At 37.7% G+C, this 15,964-nt stretch overlaps 1 protein-coding gene across 6 annotated transcripts in view; it reads left to right on the top strand.

Moving 5' to 3' along the window:
- Positions 1 to 15,964, top strand: part of MIGA1 (mitoguardin 1) — a 57,488-nt gene that overhangs the window by 28,864 nt on the left and 12,660 nt on the right. For 4 of the 6 annotated variants that reach the window (XR_013346844.1, XM_077823970.1, XM_077823968.1 and 1 more), the window contains exons 8-13: positions 5,162 to 5,262; positions 13,447 to 13,565; positions 13,754 to 13,826; positions 14,445 to 14,531; positions 14,753 to 14,851; positions 15,202 to 15,336. Coding sequence is in view for 4 of the 6 variants with exons in the window: in XM_077823970.1 (XP_077680096.1) it covers positions 5,162 to 5,262; positions 13,447 to 13,565; positions 13,754 to 13,826; positions 14,445 to 14,531; positions 14,753 to 14,851; positions 15,202 to 15,336 (614 nt within the window). In the remaining 2 variants the exon portion in view is untranslated. Of the gene's footprint in view, positions 1 to 5,161; positions 5,263 to 13,446; positions 13,566 to 13,753; positions 13,827 to 14,444; positions 14,532 to 14,752; positions 14,852 to 15,201; positions 15,337 to 15,536; positions 15,612 to 15,964 lie in introns of all 6 variants that reach the window. The other 2 variants (XR_013346843.1, XM_077823971.1) reach the window with 2 other exon arrangements.

The following is a 15,964-nucleotide window of genomic DNA, read 5'->3' as shown; positions in this document are numbered from 1 at the left end:
TTATCTTGACTCATGATTACATAGTAGTCAGAGACTAATGGGAGGTTTTGGCAGCAGGGTAAAGGTACACATGAGAAGATATGGGAGACCTTATCGGATTATGAGATAAGCATACAGCAGGCCTTCCAGGGGTTCTCGCAATACATTTTTTGGTGGCCTCAGAGTGCGGCCATCAACTCTTGCTGGTGGTCGCACTGACAATTTTTCTTAAAATACTTTTTGTTTTTACTAAAGGTAATTAATATGCACGCATACATGTCCAAATCATTGTAATTTATTATGTCGGGTTTTTTCAGACTCAGTAATAAAAATAATGTACGGTTGTCTCTCTTCATTACTGTACCTAAACAGAATAGAAACACAAATAAGGTGCTTTGCATATTCTTGTCTTTTTGTTGTTGTTTTGCTTTTTTTCATTGCTTTTTTTCTTTAAAGACTTGCTAGCTAGTAAGTCTGCTGCTGTGAAAAGTGATATTTGTATGTTTGTTAGTATCACTTTTCACAGCAGACTTATTCAGCCCCGGTAAGCCCTGAATGGGGAGGTGGGCAGGGAGGGAGCAGGGCCAAGGGACAATGGTGGGGGTGGTGAGCCTGGGGCTGGAGCCTGGAACCTTAGCATGTTGCCACATGGATGGAGCCTGGAGCCTGAAGCCCTGTGGTCAAAGCCTCTCCCCCCCCCCCCCCCCCCCCGGGAAAGTGGGGAATTCACCAGCTGCCTGCATCTCCAGCATTTGTGTCTCCGGAGGGGGGCAGGGCCCATCTGCTGGTGGCCCTGGAAGGTGGGCAACTGGTTTGCCCGCCTTCCCCCAAATCACAGCCCAGGAGGCAGGGGCTTTTCTGGTAGCCACAGGTGGTTGCATTTGAGAAATGCTGCCTTAGGCTATATCTACACTTACACTGATATAGTGGCATGGCTTCAGTGCTGCAGCTGCACCGCTATGGCGATGTAAGTGTTGCCACTCACTACAGTGAGGGGAGGGGTTCTCCTGTCACTGTAGTAAATCCACCTCTCTGAGAGTTGGATTCTTCTGTCAGCCTAGTGCCATGTACACCAGGGGTTATGTTGGCTTAACTTTTTAGTGTCAGGCCTAGCCTGATTCTTATTTATACAAAGATTGCTTTACCCAGATCTTTGTGTAAATGAGAATCAGGCCCTATCTAGGTGTTTCTGCTAAAGGGATCAGCTGCGAAATGGTTAACGTTAATACTTGCGTTGTCAGCAGAGGTTTCAGAGTTCAGCTCACTGAAGTGAATGTGGCAGTTCACATCTCTCAGACCAATTGTAACTGGCTGTCTGCAGACTCAGGAAGATCTGGAAGATAATACTGAGTTGGCTTGCCATTAGCTCTTGATTTAGAGCAGTGGATCTCCACCTTTCCAGACTACTATACCCCTTTCAGGAGTCTGATTTGTCTTGCATACCCCAAGTTTCACCTCACTTAAAAACAACTTGTGTACAAAATCTAAATATACAAATGTCACAGCCACTATTCTGAAAAATTGCATATTTTCTCATTTTTACCGTATAATTATGAAATAAATTGATTGGAATATAAATATTATACTTACATTTCAGTGTATAGTATGTAGAGCAATATAAACAAGTCATTATCTGCATGAAATTGTAGTTTTACTGACTTCGCTAGTATTTTTTATGTAGCCTGTTGTAAAACTTTGCAAATATCTAGATGAATTGATGTACTCCTGGAACACCTCTGCGTACTCCCAGGGGTACACATACCCCTCATTGAGAACCACTGATTTAGAGGTTTTCTTAACAACCATGAGGGATCTAAACTTTCAGTTTAAAAATAGTTTCTATTATGGAACACAGTTCTGTGGTAAGGGTCAATTCTATGGAAAATTTTGCAGCCAAACTACAGCTGCATGGAGCCCTGCCTTTAACATCCGTATTACAGCTATAGCAATTGCTTATGTGGAGAAGTAATAAAAAAGCATTTAATGTATTTTTAGATGGGTATTAATGCAAATTATGAGCTAGAAATAAGGAGGAGGCAGTATCGGTTTACCAGCCTGCTTTCTGTAGACCTCCAGCAAGTGCTTTGCAAGCCACCAGTGGTGTACAGTTGAGTCTGAGAACCTCCGCTGTCCCAGCTTTCCAATTTTCAGTACAATATATGATTGTTTCTTGATGCTTGGAAAATCCACCAGGATGTTGTAATTGTTTTGTTTTCTTATCTTTAAAAAGGCTAGCAGAGAGAGAGAACACACAATTAAAAACAATTAGAGTATCTGACAATCAGTGCTTTAATATGAGTGTGATAATACACCCCATATTCTTCATAGAGATATTGTTGTGATATGAATATGGCATAACTGAGTTGTATTTTATGGAAGATTGATCATGTGAGTTATCATTGGAAGGGTTATGACTGATTATCCTATTTGTATGCATGTATCATTTTTGTATCTGAAGTTAGGAATATGGACTATATCAATTGCAAAAGTGTTTGCACCTGGGGAACGCCCACCAGACAAAATGCAAGCAGGCTGGCTGGTTAGTCAATGGGCCATTAAGGAGAACAATAGGACTTCGAAGATTCTAATCTCCCACCTTCTTGAGAAGCTTCCTGGGATGCTGCTTTGACACTGCAGGGTCATGTGATCATGTCACCTGGTATTGGGCCCCATCTTGGCCTACTATTTTTTTTCCAGTAATAGTGAGTGGGAAACAAAAGATTCCTGCCATATGTAAATCCTATTTAAGGCAAGTTAGTGAGTTAATCTAGGTCGGTTCTTCACTGAATCCCCACCCAAGATGACTGCTGAAAACATCTAAGACTGATCTGGGGAAGAAAGGACTGGACCCAGGCAAGAAGGTGTCTGGCCTGTGAAAGGAATATCTGGAGTTCTAAGATGCAAGTAAGAGGGGTTTGTCTACAAGAAACTCTACAACCTGCTTAAAACAACATTTAGGGTGAGAAATTACTACTTGTAGCCAGTTTCTTTAGTGTATTAAGCTCAGTTTGTGTGGTTCCTTTATTTGCTCAGTAATCTGCTTTGATCTGTTTGCTATCCCTTAAAATCACTTAAAATCTATCCTTTGTAGTTAAGAAGCTTGTTTTTGTTTTCTATAAACCAGTTTGTGCAATTCATAATTGAGGGACAAAAAACTGTGCATATCTTCCGCCACATTGAGGAAAGGAGCAAATTTCATAAACTTACGCTGTACAGTTTTCTGTGCAGGGCAAAACAATTTGGGGTTTACACTCCAGAGTGGGTATGCACTTGAGTGCTGGGCAATTCCCGAGCTGAGTTTTCCCATGCACATCTGATATCAGTGTCTGTCTTTCTGCAGCTGGGTGTGGCCCTACCTGCCTGTGTGCTGGAGGAAGCTGGCACAGCAGGACAGGGTGAGGGAGCCCAGGCTGGTGGAACAGGCAGGCTCAGTGGTACTCCAGTACATCAAGTGGCACCCCAGGGGGGAAATCCGTCACAATGTGTAATAGTGAAATTGTGATTTAAAGTTGGATTCAGTCTAACTGAATGCAGTATAGCAATATCTAAGAACGCTTTTGTCCAGACTTTTAATATTATTTTTCCTTGGGTCTTCTCAAAGACGGATATTTAGTTTGATATTGATATTGTTGATTTATTGATACCTAGTGCATAATTTGTTGAGCTGCCATTCTAAATCTATAACAATTACTGAAATAATAATGTGGATTGTAGCATTTCAACTGATTAGTAAACCATTCCAGTAAAACTGGCATGCAGCCACTTTGCTGTGTAATAGTGTTTTTTATAAAGTATAATGATAGTAACTGATCTGGATGACATTGGGTAGCTCATTGTTGCTGACTGCTGGAAATAAAACAGACTTTTTAGCAACACATGTGTAATGTTTGAAGGTAAAGGAATCCAAGATAAATGTCTGTGTTCTGTTGAGAATGTAGTGTGAAGTACATCAAGCCAAGATTTGACTTAATGACTTATGAATCTAATCCTTCTGTGAAAGTGCTTCTGCATGATTAAAACAAAACCATATATGCTGGCAGCGTGTACAGCAATTGTTGAAATCTGAAAGAAGTTAAATGCAGATTGAAAGAATTTGTATTGCAGATTAATAGAATGTGATATTAGTGGAAAATACAGGCTTTGTTGAAGGTTTTAAAAATCATAATGCTGGTAGAAATTTTTCTGGATGTGTGTGTTTCACTGAAGAGGATTGTGGGGAGTTAGGAGAAGTGTTTGCGGGGGGGCGGGGGGGAAGGGTAAATTTTCCCTTGCAGTTTCCTTTTAAGAGCATGAGAACCAGAAAATAAACTGATTTTACTCTGGTTACCGTCCAAGCTGAGTGAAATGGAAAAACTACAGAATTGGGATAATTTAAAAAACAAAACAACAAAAAACCCAAAACACAACTTTGTGGCTTGGTTTAACTAGAATTAGAGTTTGTTTTCTTCCTTTTTTAAATGATCAGTGTAACTGAGATCACACAGAACATTGGTCACATTATAAAATTTTTTTTGAAGGATATGTATATTTAAAATATAACAAAAATGAGTGGAAAGCAAAACCTGAAGCAATAAGATGCATTGAGTGTTTCTAGGATTCTTATACTTTAGAGCTCATTGGATGTATCTAATTAGGTGTTTTAAAGTCGTTTAAAATTACCTTGTTTTTTTTAAAAACCTATACCACACATAACATGTCCTGATTACTTTAAAAAAAAAAAAAAAAAAGCTTTTATTTGACATTTTGTAAGGTTTAAAGTCTTAGTTGATTATTTAAATTAGTTTAGTGAAGTAGCAGATCTTTGAGGAGAGAAAAACAGCCTCAGAGGACAAAACCCATAAGACATCTTTGGATCTTTCTTGCTGTTTTTTCCCACTGGAAGTCTCATATATGGCAGAAGTTGATGTTTATAAAGCCACTCTGTGAATAAAAACTGGGGGAAAAAACCCAAATCTTGCGTGTGTTGGTGAGAAGAGTAAGGGTTTGGTTTGGTAACTTTTCACTCTTATAGCTGTATGCTGTAGCATTCTAGGTACCTCAACAAAATAAATGCAATACAAAAACTTTAAAGTTTTCAGTGCATTCATTATATCAATTTCCTTAAACAACTTTTACATAACTAAATCAATAGACTGTCAAAGAAAATGACAAACTGGTAAATTGATTTCTTTTCATTTTTAAGATAAAGATACCGATATAACTGTGAGGGATAACACAGAAGATTTCTGTCTGCGAGATACACTGAGCATTGCATCAACAGACTCCTTTGTTTCAGCAGCTGAGGTAAGAGTCAGAAGAATTTCTTCTTTAACCATACTAGAATCTTTCTTTCATGAAAAATAAATAGATTACTAGTGTTTCTCATTTCTTACTGTAAATTAAAAGATACTAATTTTTGTGGGGAAAATAAATGGCATCTTACATGAAAAAAATGCCTCCCTCTGTAGACAACTTCCTAGTACTTTTTTTACTTTGGACTGGTGGAGTCACAGTCACACTAATTCCTGTCCTCTTTGTTTTGCTTTCAGAACTGTCATTTTAGTGCTTTTGTTGTCACCTAGCGGCACATTCCATGAGGTAGCCATCCTTCTAAAAATGAATTGCTAACCACTGTAAACAACCATCTTTCTGGGTATCAGAGCTGGATATCTATGAACACCTATAATGGTTCTGATTACTGAGGAAGCAAAATTTAGACGGGACAGTACCAACCATCTAAATAACTGTATTATTTTGCTCCTGCCACCTACCCATAATTTGAAGGTTTGGGGGGAAGATGCTTCACTGGTGAAGTGAATTATCTGAAATTGATTGCAATTAAACTCTTGAGCATATGTAACCATCCAAGATTTCCTGAGTTTGGCAGCTCAAAGTAATTTGCAGTCCTATGGGGAAAAGTAATTTCTAACAAGAAATATATCTCCTGTGACTAGTTGCCCTTTCCTGTAATTTGGAGAAGAAGACTATCCAAGGTCCCTTCAGATGAGTGAGTGCTGTCAATTCAAGAGGATACAAAAAAAAAAGATACCCCATCTCCCATTTTTTTACATGAGCTTTCCTACTATTTAAGCAGATATGCAGAGAATGCACTCTGTTATCTTGTGTCTGCTTGGTAACAGGCCGGGGACACAGTCTTTCAGTAAGAGAGATTGATATGTTTTGTGAGGGAGATTCTTCGTATCCTGAGCAATGTTCCCTCTAATTTTTGACAGACCATGTGTGCAAATAATTTCTTCTGTGCAAATTTTTGACAGGCTGTGTGCGCAAAACATTTCTTCTGTGCAAATTGTTGTGCTTCTGTACAAATTTTTGTGCATGCGGTGTTTCGCCATGTGCGTGGGGTTTAGGATCTGTGCGCGCCCACACACGCGCACAGGTTAGAGGGAACAGTGATCCTGAGCCTAAAGTGATTCAGTCTCCTTAAGAAACACTGTTATAACTGGCAAGAACAATAGCCTTGGCTGTTGCCTGTTTAAATCGTCAAGGTAGTCTCACCATCTTGATATTCTAAAGCCACTAAAGGTATGTCTGCACTTCAATCAGGAGGTGAGATTACAGTACAATAGGCATAAACACAAGCTAGCTCACTAAAAATAGCAGTGAAGATGCAATGGCATACGCTTGCCACTTGAATATGTATCCAGGGTCCCACGCAAGCTTGTATTTGAGAGATTGATCTGTGTTACTGTGGCTTCACTGCTATTTTTAATAAGCTAGATCAGGTATGCCTACCTGTGCTACAGTCACACCTCCTGACTACAGGGCAGACATACCCTTAGTGCCAGTTCTGATTCCCTTCTTCCCAAAAGCACAGAAAATGGTGTAAGATACTTTCTTCCTGTTCAGTTGTCTTGGCCACTTAGCAATCATACCCTAAACATTGTGACCCATCCCAGTGACGTTCATTTGGGGATCCTACTTGTTACTTCCCTAGCAGTGAAATTTTCCATTGGAAGAGGAAGTTCTGAAGATCAAGGAAGCGGCAAAGAAGTTCATAGGAAACTACAGATTTCTCATTCAAAAGTGTGTTGGGTTATATTTTATTCCCCCGCAGTTGTTTCTGTGGGAATAAATACCTTCAGGGCCTAGTTCTAGTTCAATCCAGGTTGAGTAGTCCCACAAATAAGGAATGCACACTAAAAACAAAAAATCAGTGAAGGACTACCCACCATGAGTCAAATGGTGTCTGATTACCAATTATGAGCCTCCTTGCTGTGGAAACACATTTGAAGCCTGGTAAATGAGAAACATCTTCATATGAATAGCCTAAAGAGTAAGTGATGAAGGCCTTTTCATGTTTAAAAGTGACTACAAAGTGTATAAACAGTGTTTTCAGCATTACATTTGAAATATCAGAACTTGCCAACCTACAAGAGGGTTTTGATAGTCTTTAGAGGGTCTAGAATGTCATAACTGTAGGTTGAAACCTGAGCGGCAGTATTCCCAGCCCCTAACCATGGGGGAAGGGGATGTTCCATCCTAACCTCAGCCACAGTTGTCCCAGTCGTCGTCATACAGTAGTGATGTTCAGTGTCCCCAAAGTTACCTACAGCAAACCAGAGGTAACTCTGTGAGCTGAAGTTACTAATGTTTTTGGAGGGGTTACTATTTTGAAGGCATCTGACACTGGGGTGACGGGGATTGAATTGCCTTTTACACATCTTAAAAGCCTCACTTTAAAATTAAAAAAAAAAAAAAAAAAACTTTTAATAGTTCACCTTTCAGGCAGTCCAGTTATGGGAAACCAATCCTATTTGATGTGATACCCCTGGCCCGGTCACATGTGGGGTTTGAACTTGGGACTTCTGGATCTAAAAGTGTGAACCACCACAGCTTGAACTAAAGAATCTGGTTCGTTAGCTTACTGGCAGTATCATACTCAAATATCTTCACATGGTCTAGTCACAAGAGAGGTGTGAAGAATCAAGCTCTGTTAATCTGGATTATCTAATTCACATGCATGCATAGACTTTAAAAAAAAAAGATAGATATATTTCCAAACTAGGCAGCAAGGCAGCCATCTTTTCTGATGGATGAACCTGCACTTGCTTCTAGTAGAAGCTTGTCCTGTCTCTGGGAAGAGAAACACTTTCAAAAAAATAACTGAGGCAGTCTGCTGTACATATAGGAGAATGAAAAATTATTACTTCTTGGTGTATTTCAGCTATTGGTAGAGAGGAGTAGGTTGTATTCTTTATGGGGTTGGAATGAACCACAAGTGTCTAATTCTGCTCCTAGATATGGCGTCTACTTATCCATTATTGTCTGTAGCTATTGTACATCTTCCTTCTTGTTTCATTTCTTTGCAAGAAAAAACTGTTATTTCATCTTGTTCTTCGATTTTAGTTAATCTTACTAATCATTCTGAATTATACATTCTCTTGTTAGTGGTTTGTAAGAGTCAGACAGTAGTTTCTTAGGAATTTTTGGCAAAGCTATGAATACGTCTTTTAAAAACTTGGAGGTAGTGTGCCTCAGGGATTTACAAATTATGGAGTTAGTGCTCCCTTTGATGCTAGCATGAGAGGTTCTCTTTAAAAAACATTCCATGCTCTATATGTTGTTAATTCTGTCTGAGTTTCAACACTGTAGTATCTGACCCTTTGTGGCAAGACTTATCTCCACTGTGTTAAAAATGGGGATGTGAAGCGTACATGTTAGAGTGTCAGTGTTTCTCACCTTTTGGATTCAGAGAGTAATTTTGTGATGGAATTGTGGCACGTTTCCCTTTTCAAATTACTAGTCAAGTTTATTGTTCCTTTTGAAGCCCTTCAAGGCTTTATCTGGACCAGGAAATTGTATTGGCAAACCTTTGCCTTTACTTTGTTTCTGAGAGAGAATTTGACGGACCATTCCTAGACATTAGGAACTTTAAATTGTGTTATGGTGAGAAGGGAAAAGAAGAAATGGCAGATGAGATGACAGTGTTACAGATGTATTTTCAAAGATTATTCATTGATACAGGCACCTTTTTCAAGTTAAAGTTAGAGCACATTCCTTTCTGTCTCAGATATCTTTGTAAGCCAAGAGAAGTCAGTCATACATAGAAGAAATTTTCAAGCCAACTGCCTGATCCTACTTGCATTCCTTTGCCAGACATTATTTTTCAGAAACATTAACTTCCACTGAAGCAGCTTTTGCACACAGATGTCACGACAGTTGTACCCTTTTAATTTTCTGTCCTAATTAATAGCTGGTGGATTGACACTTAGTTTGAGTGGTAGATACAGCTAAAGAAATTTAACTACAAATTTTGTTTCTTGCTTTTAGACCCAGGATCTGATCCTGTTCACACTGTGTTGACTGTAGAAACAGAATACATTATTTGGGAGGGTCCTGCTCTTCTTTATGCTTTAAAAGATTTTCTTGAAATCTACAACTGGAAGGTATTTGAAGAAAGTACCTTTTAATTTATTGCATACAATCTGAGTGAGACCACATCCATAAATTCTAGACTCAATTGGAAATAAAAGTTCCGGAGATGGGGGGACACTTGTGAGGAATGGGGCTGGGCCTGAAGGTTGCGTGGCAGGTGAGTTCTCGAGACCACAGGCATTCTGACCCAGATCCTCAGCTATGTCACAGTGCTAATCAGACTTTAAAAATACCTTTGTGCTCCTGAAGTTTTAGCAATTGCTTGGGAATAGTTCAGTCTCAGGTAGGGGCTATGGTTGGCTAGGCTGGCCACCAAGGAGCCATTTTGGTAGCTGAGAATAGCCAGCAATTCACAGGCCATATTCCCAGCACAGGTTCCCTCCCTGTGAGAGAGCCTGCTCTATACTGACAGGTATTCCTGAGGGGGCAGGAAGTTACAGACCTTTTATGTTACCAGAGCAGGGTCATGAATAGGCCCTTTGTTTCTTCACGGCTTCCAAGAGCATTTGTCTTTTCTTCCTGACTGTCTGGGACAAACAAGACACATGGGATGTGGTTTAACTAGGCTGCAACTTTATTAATTTAACTCATCTGGGAGCTATCCAGTAATATATTGCCCAGTGCAGATCATCCTTCCCTCCATAATCTGTTCCACCTGGTGGAGGACTGCTGTCAGTCCCCATTTCCCATCACCTCTCCACATCTGGTCCTAACACATTGCTGGGACATATCTGTCCTCCGGGGGCTGGGAAAAAGAGTTCTCCTCCCTGTACCACACAGTAGGAACCCCAGCCCTGTTCCCCAGCTGCTGCTTCTAACTCCACTTCAGATTCCAGTTTAGCAGACCCCCTGTCGAACAAGTATCTGCACTGGACACCTGTTAAGTTGCAACAACTTGAACTTCACCCTTGCCTTCTAACCAGCCCACTAGGTTCCTGGGCTGCTATGGGAAAGGCAAAAATAACTCTGGCCAGTCTGGCAATGAGGGGAAAAGTCCTTGTCAGTCACAGAAAAGGCAATTAGCACAATATCCAAACCAGACTCAAAAAACCCTGGTCCTAACCTCAGAGTGGAAGCTGTTTTTCTGGTCATGTGATGGAGCCCCAACCAGGGGAAGAGACCTTATATGCCTTCTTCGTGGGTGTATAGGACCATATGGGCTTTCACTGCACCCCCTAGACAAGCCAGTCAGCTCCAAAACCTATGAGGCAGCTGAGCACCCATTAGAAGGATGAGGGGTGACCTTTCAAGAAGCCAGACAGCCCTCTTTACCTTGCCTTTCCAGACAAAGCCCCCCATCTCTGAGGCTGCTGGGATGCATTGATGGCTTTAGACTTAAAATTTATTATGTTGATTTTTTTTTTTTTAAAGTTCTCTGATTCCAGAAATCCTGCTGCTAAAAACTGAGCCACAGTAGAGGTAAAACACCTCTTTTTATTGTCCCCTAATTTTATGAAAGAACTGAATGTTCATCAGTATACTTGCTAATTGTCACAAACCTTATTTTACTACTAGATTTGCCCCTTTTTGATTTTGACTTGGATATTTTTTACTTTATAATTTAGATTAATAGTATTACAGAACTAGGATGAATTGCCACAGTTTCACTATGAGGAACACTTTAAAGTAATTTCATATTTTCTTTGTCATTAAAGTGCTATGACTTATTTTTCATATCCAGGAAAGTGAAAACACTGCGGCTACCCTGTCTAGGGCATTTCAGGTCTTTAACTCTCCCTTACAGACAATTAAGTAAAATATAAATACTTTATAGATGTAATAACTAACTTATAAATTATCTCCTTTGTCTACATGCTTTGACTTGACGGGAATGTGTCAAGAAAGCAGTTGCTTTCTCATGGGGTTCAGCTGTTGTAGCGTGTGTTGCTATTTTATTTCATCTGCAAAGTATAAGAAGGAGTTGTTAACTACAGGTAACATTGCGCCTGATACAAATCCCATGGAAGTCTGATCAGGCCCCATGTTACCTGTATTCCTTCTCCTGCTTTGCAGGTGAAGTAAAGCATATGGGAGTCTGTTGGCATCCTTAGGCGTTGATTGGATCTTTTAACATTAGTATGATTCAGTGTGTCCTGTTATGTGCTTGTTCTTTTTGAAAATATTTACATTAAAGTTTGAAAAATACCTTTCTATAAAAATTGTTAGGCTGTAACACTGGAAAACAGATTCTGTATGAAGTAAGACTTTTTTCTTATTCTGAAACTACTGGAAAAACTTGCATAACAAGTATGTTTATACCTCAAATATGAAAAATACTAGAAAATCTGTTTATTCCTTCCACTGCTAATCAGCTAAAATATTACTTACAACTTCTCGAGTATACATTTGACAATCTTCACATGAAAGAACTTGTTGCTTTTTTGATTAAATAAGATAAAGCAACTTTAGAGAGTAACACTGTAAATTCTCTAAACATGTTTTAGGCTATTTTGTTACTATTAATATGATGCTATTGTTAACTAGTATCAAAACTTTGATATGTTTTCACAGCTGCAGATTTATTTCAGGAAGTCTGTTTATCCTAGTCCATTCTGCAAAAGCAGCAAATAAACAAGACAGGACAAAGATTTAAAACTCAAGACAGAGCTGTTAATTTTCATGATAGTTTAATTGCTTGTAAATTGCTCTAAGTATATTATCTTACCAATTTTTTTAAAGTTTTTATTCTTCACTTATTCTCTTAAGTACTCTGTCATGCTTTTGAACACAGTTCAGGAAAGCCTCTCTCTTCAGGTCAATACTTACACACACTAAGTCCCATTGAAATCAGGGGAATTTAAACACATGCTTAAGTGCTCTCCTGAATCAAGGCCATAATCCTTACTTGGTCTAACTCTCATTGTAGTCACTGGGATTTGCTCCAATAGGGACCACAGAACAGGTGCACTCAGGAGTATATTTTTCTTATTAATATACATGTAGAACTTCTCCTGCCACCTCTTACAGAGATGTATCCCCAATGATGGAAAAATATGCCCTTTTTTTTTTTACTTGAAGATAAATGTAACGTTATCATCTTAAAACTTAATGTTAAGGAAAGACTGTGTTTGAAGGAAACATTGTAACAGTTGTTTGTCTAACTTTGAACATGTCTAGAAGACAGAGATATAAATATGTTAAAAACCCAGATAGAGTATATTTTAATTGTTGTAAAAATTAGTTTTATTTAAGACACTTCTAAATTAGGGGTTTGATGCCTAGAAGTACAAAATGTCTTTTCAGGTGATCAGCAGTAATACTATAAAGTAAATTTTTTTGAAGTTGTTAAATGTGTGTTCTAGCCATTTAGTAAATAGAAAAATGTGTGCCTCTACGGTTTTTTGGATAGATAATAAGAATGATGTAATGTTTGTAATAGAAGTGGTAACTGTTTAATCTACCAGCCACTGCTATGTGGAGTGAAAAATTATGATATTCCTAACATAGGATGCTCTACATTAATGTTTTTTGAATGGTTTAAATATTATTTCTTTAATAACATTCCGTGGGATGGGTAATGATGCATTTCTGTAGTAATGTCAGCCAAAGGTTTAAACTCAAATATTAGAAACCGTATAAGACAGAGAAGAGACTCTTTTGGCGCCTAAGTAAAAAATTGGATTGTAATGTCTTAATCATAGAAAATGTGTTTTAGTAATTAACAGCCATGTTTACTAGGAAATGACAGTGATTTCTATAAACATTCCCAGCTTTCTTTATGATGTGATCCTCTTGCCCCTTTTAATGCCTCATCATCAATTTATTCTTCGTGACCAGCAGAGAGACATTTCCTTTCAACAAACCCTATGGGTTTAAGTATTCAAATTCTGAACACGCTAATCTGAACCTGTTCTACAATTTAACTCTGCAGAAGCTCAAATCTGAAACCATAGCTTTCATTTTAAAATCCACAATGTTCTAGAATGTTTTGTTTTTAGTATTGAGTGTTGACCAGTTATAGATACAGTTAACCAACGTAGAAAAGAATATTCCTTTCATCAGACTATCAAGCAGACTTTGAATTAATTTATTTTACTTTTAAAATCATTTTAGCAAGTTAGTTAATAAGCGTTAACAAAAAATATCTTTCAGCTTACTGAACACAGAGAGATCCGAAATACCTATGGTCTAGAGTCTCTTTGCCATTGTCCATTATATGAAGAAGCTATGCACTTAGCAGAAGAGGGCAAAATTCATTCCAGAATATTAAGGTATTGATTTATATTTACTAATTAATTTCCAAGAAAAGCCAAGGAATAAAGATAAATACTCTACTTAATACTACATTTAATCTTCTAACCCCAGAGTAATGGATGCTATTTCTAAATAAATCCTAGTCAAATTGTACTGTGCTTTGGTTTTTTAAATATAGTTTACAACTTTTTTCCATTTTATGTAGGACTGAAATGTTGGAGTGTCTAGGAGATAGTGACTTTCTTGCTAAACTTCACTGTATTCGGCAGGCTTTTCAGGTAAATACTTAGTTATCAGTGTGGTGCATACACTCTCTCTCACACATTCTTTCTTCTACAATATGCAGAGCAGAGTTAGGTCAAAGCTAAGAGGTTTTTGTCTAGCCCTACTTCTTCAGTGACCTATTTTTAGTGTAATAGTTATATATTGTAATTATTGAATGCTGTTTGAGAGCAGCATATTTTTGTTTAATATTCAGCTCACTGAAGGAGTGGCTTTTTTATGTTTTGAGAACTATGAACTTTTGAGAGTTTTTTCATTAATTTTAAAGCTTTTTGAGTAACATTTTATCTACCTAAGAATGTTGTTGCATTCGGGTGCCTACAATTTAAAGGACATGCTTAAGTACCTTTCTGAATCAGGGACAATATGTTAAGACAAAATGAATGGTCTCTTTGATAATGATGTGCATCACTGGATGGGAGACCTATCTTTTTGTGTATCCTTGGAACCTTTGCTTCCTGGATTGGTTAGAAGTATTGTACTTGCATACTGTATTAATATCAAGCATCTCTTAGTTTGATTTGACTAAAGAAACTAATAGCCTCATTTAATGCAATTCCCTTCATAAATAAATTGTGTACTTATAGGTCTGTATTGCCTGGAAATTTTTCTAGGTAATTCTTTCAGAAACAGCTAACAGACTATTTCTTGCTGAGAGTGGAAGAAAAATTTTGTCGGCTTTAATTGTGAGAGCTCGAAAGGTAAATTCCTTTTTTGTTGTTACTTTAGTGTATTCATTGTAACCAGAGATCAAAGTTCATTTGTCTGGTCTTAGAGTTGACCATGATAAATTCTCTAGGCACATTTAAAAAAAAAAACAAAAAAAAAACAAAAACCCCAAAACACTTGCCTTTTAGGAGTTTAGAACTAAAACAAGTCGTCCTACTAGGAAATATGACACTTAACTGGCTGTATTTCACAGAATCCAAAGAAATTTGAAGAAGTCTTTGATGAAATGATACATTTTTTAGAGAAAACAGACCACTGGGATAATACTGAAATGGAACTTGCTGCCAGGGGGGTAAGTTAGGATTTCTGTAGTGCTTTTTTCCTCATTAAACTTGATTATACAACCTGTTTCCCCTCTCAAAATTGATATTTATTAATCATAAGTATGAGAAATCCAGCTGCTTTTTTATACTTCAGATGATTTAGAGAAATGTGCTTCCACTTCTTTTTTAAAACCTCTGTACCGCTGAGTTGCAATGTCAGGTTCTTTTCCATTAGTGAAATGCTTTTTAGTGTTACCTAAATAACTTAAAATGATAAATCTGCCTGATCTATATATAGAGTATGGAATACTGGCTTATGCTCTGTTCCAGTATTGAAAGAGAAGTTAAGTTATTTTGATCTTATTCTAACTGAATGCAGGTGAAAAATCTAAATTTTTACGACATTGTTCTGGATTTTATATTAATGGATTCCTTTGAAGATTTAGAGAATCCACCCACATCTATACAGAATGTAGTAAACAACCGTTGGCTAAATTCCTCCTTTAAAGAAACTGTAAGTGGTTTTTAAAATTTCTTATACGATGATTCTTATAGATTATTGTAACTGATAGGAGACATGATAAAATTACTTTAGTTTCAACATTCCTTTCTAAAATTTTTAAATAAGTATACTATTGGGAATAGATACCTGTCTTATCCTTAAAGATTAGGATACCAGCATCTGTAGCAACTGAACTCATCCTTTTTATCCAGGGGCTACGAACTGTGCAAGTAAACACAATGGGTGGCTTCAACTCTGATCTGGGGAGACCTTTCTCTCTGTCAGAGGTAATTCCATTTCCAACTATAGCTCAGTCCTAAAATATTCCTGAGCAAAAACTACTACACTTGTCAGTCTTGCAAAATCTTAATTTTTAAAATTTATTAGACTTACTTGCCAGCCGTTTGCCATGATGCTTGATTATAATGGAAAAAACTTATACTCACTTGGCAAAAAGAAATATTTGCCCTGGATGTGTAGAATTTTGCAAGGCTGGTGTATATGTTAACCACATTTTGAAATAAGATATACTGATTTATGGGGGAAATCTATTCGTTCATATCCCAGAATTGTACTGGTCAGGTATGGAAAGTAGCAAGCATTGTAAAATATACAAAGACTCAGATATTCATAACATTTT

This window comes from Eretmochelys imbricata, chromosome 8, assembly GCF_965152235.1.
Source record: "Eretmochelys imbricata isolate rEreImb1 chromosome 8, rEreImb1.hap1, whole genome shotgun sequence".
Lineage (NCBI taxonomy): Eukaryota > Metazoa > Chordata > Testudines > Cheloniidae > Eretmochelys > Eretmochelys imbricata.
The sequence above is the reverse complement of the archived record's forward strand: the minus strand, read 5'-3'. Positions and strand labels throughout refer to the sequence as shown.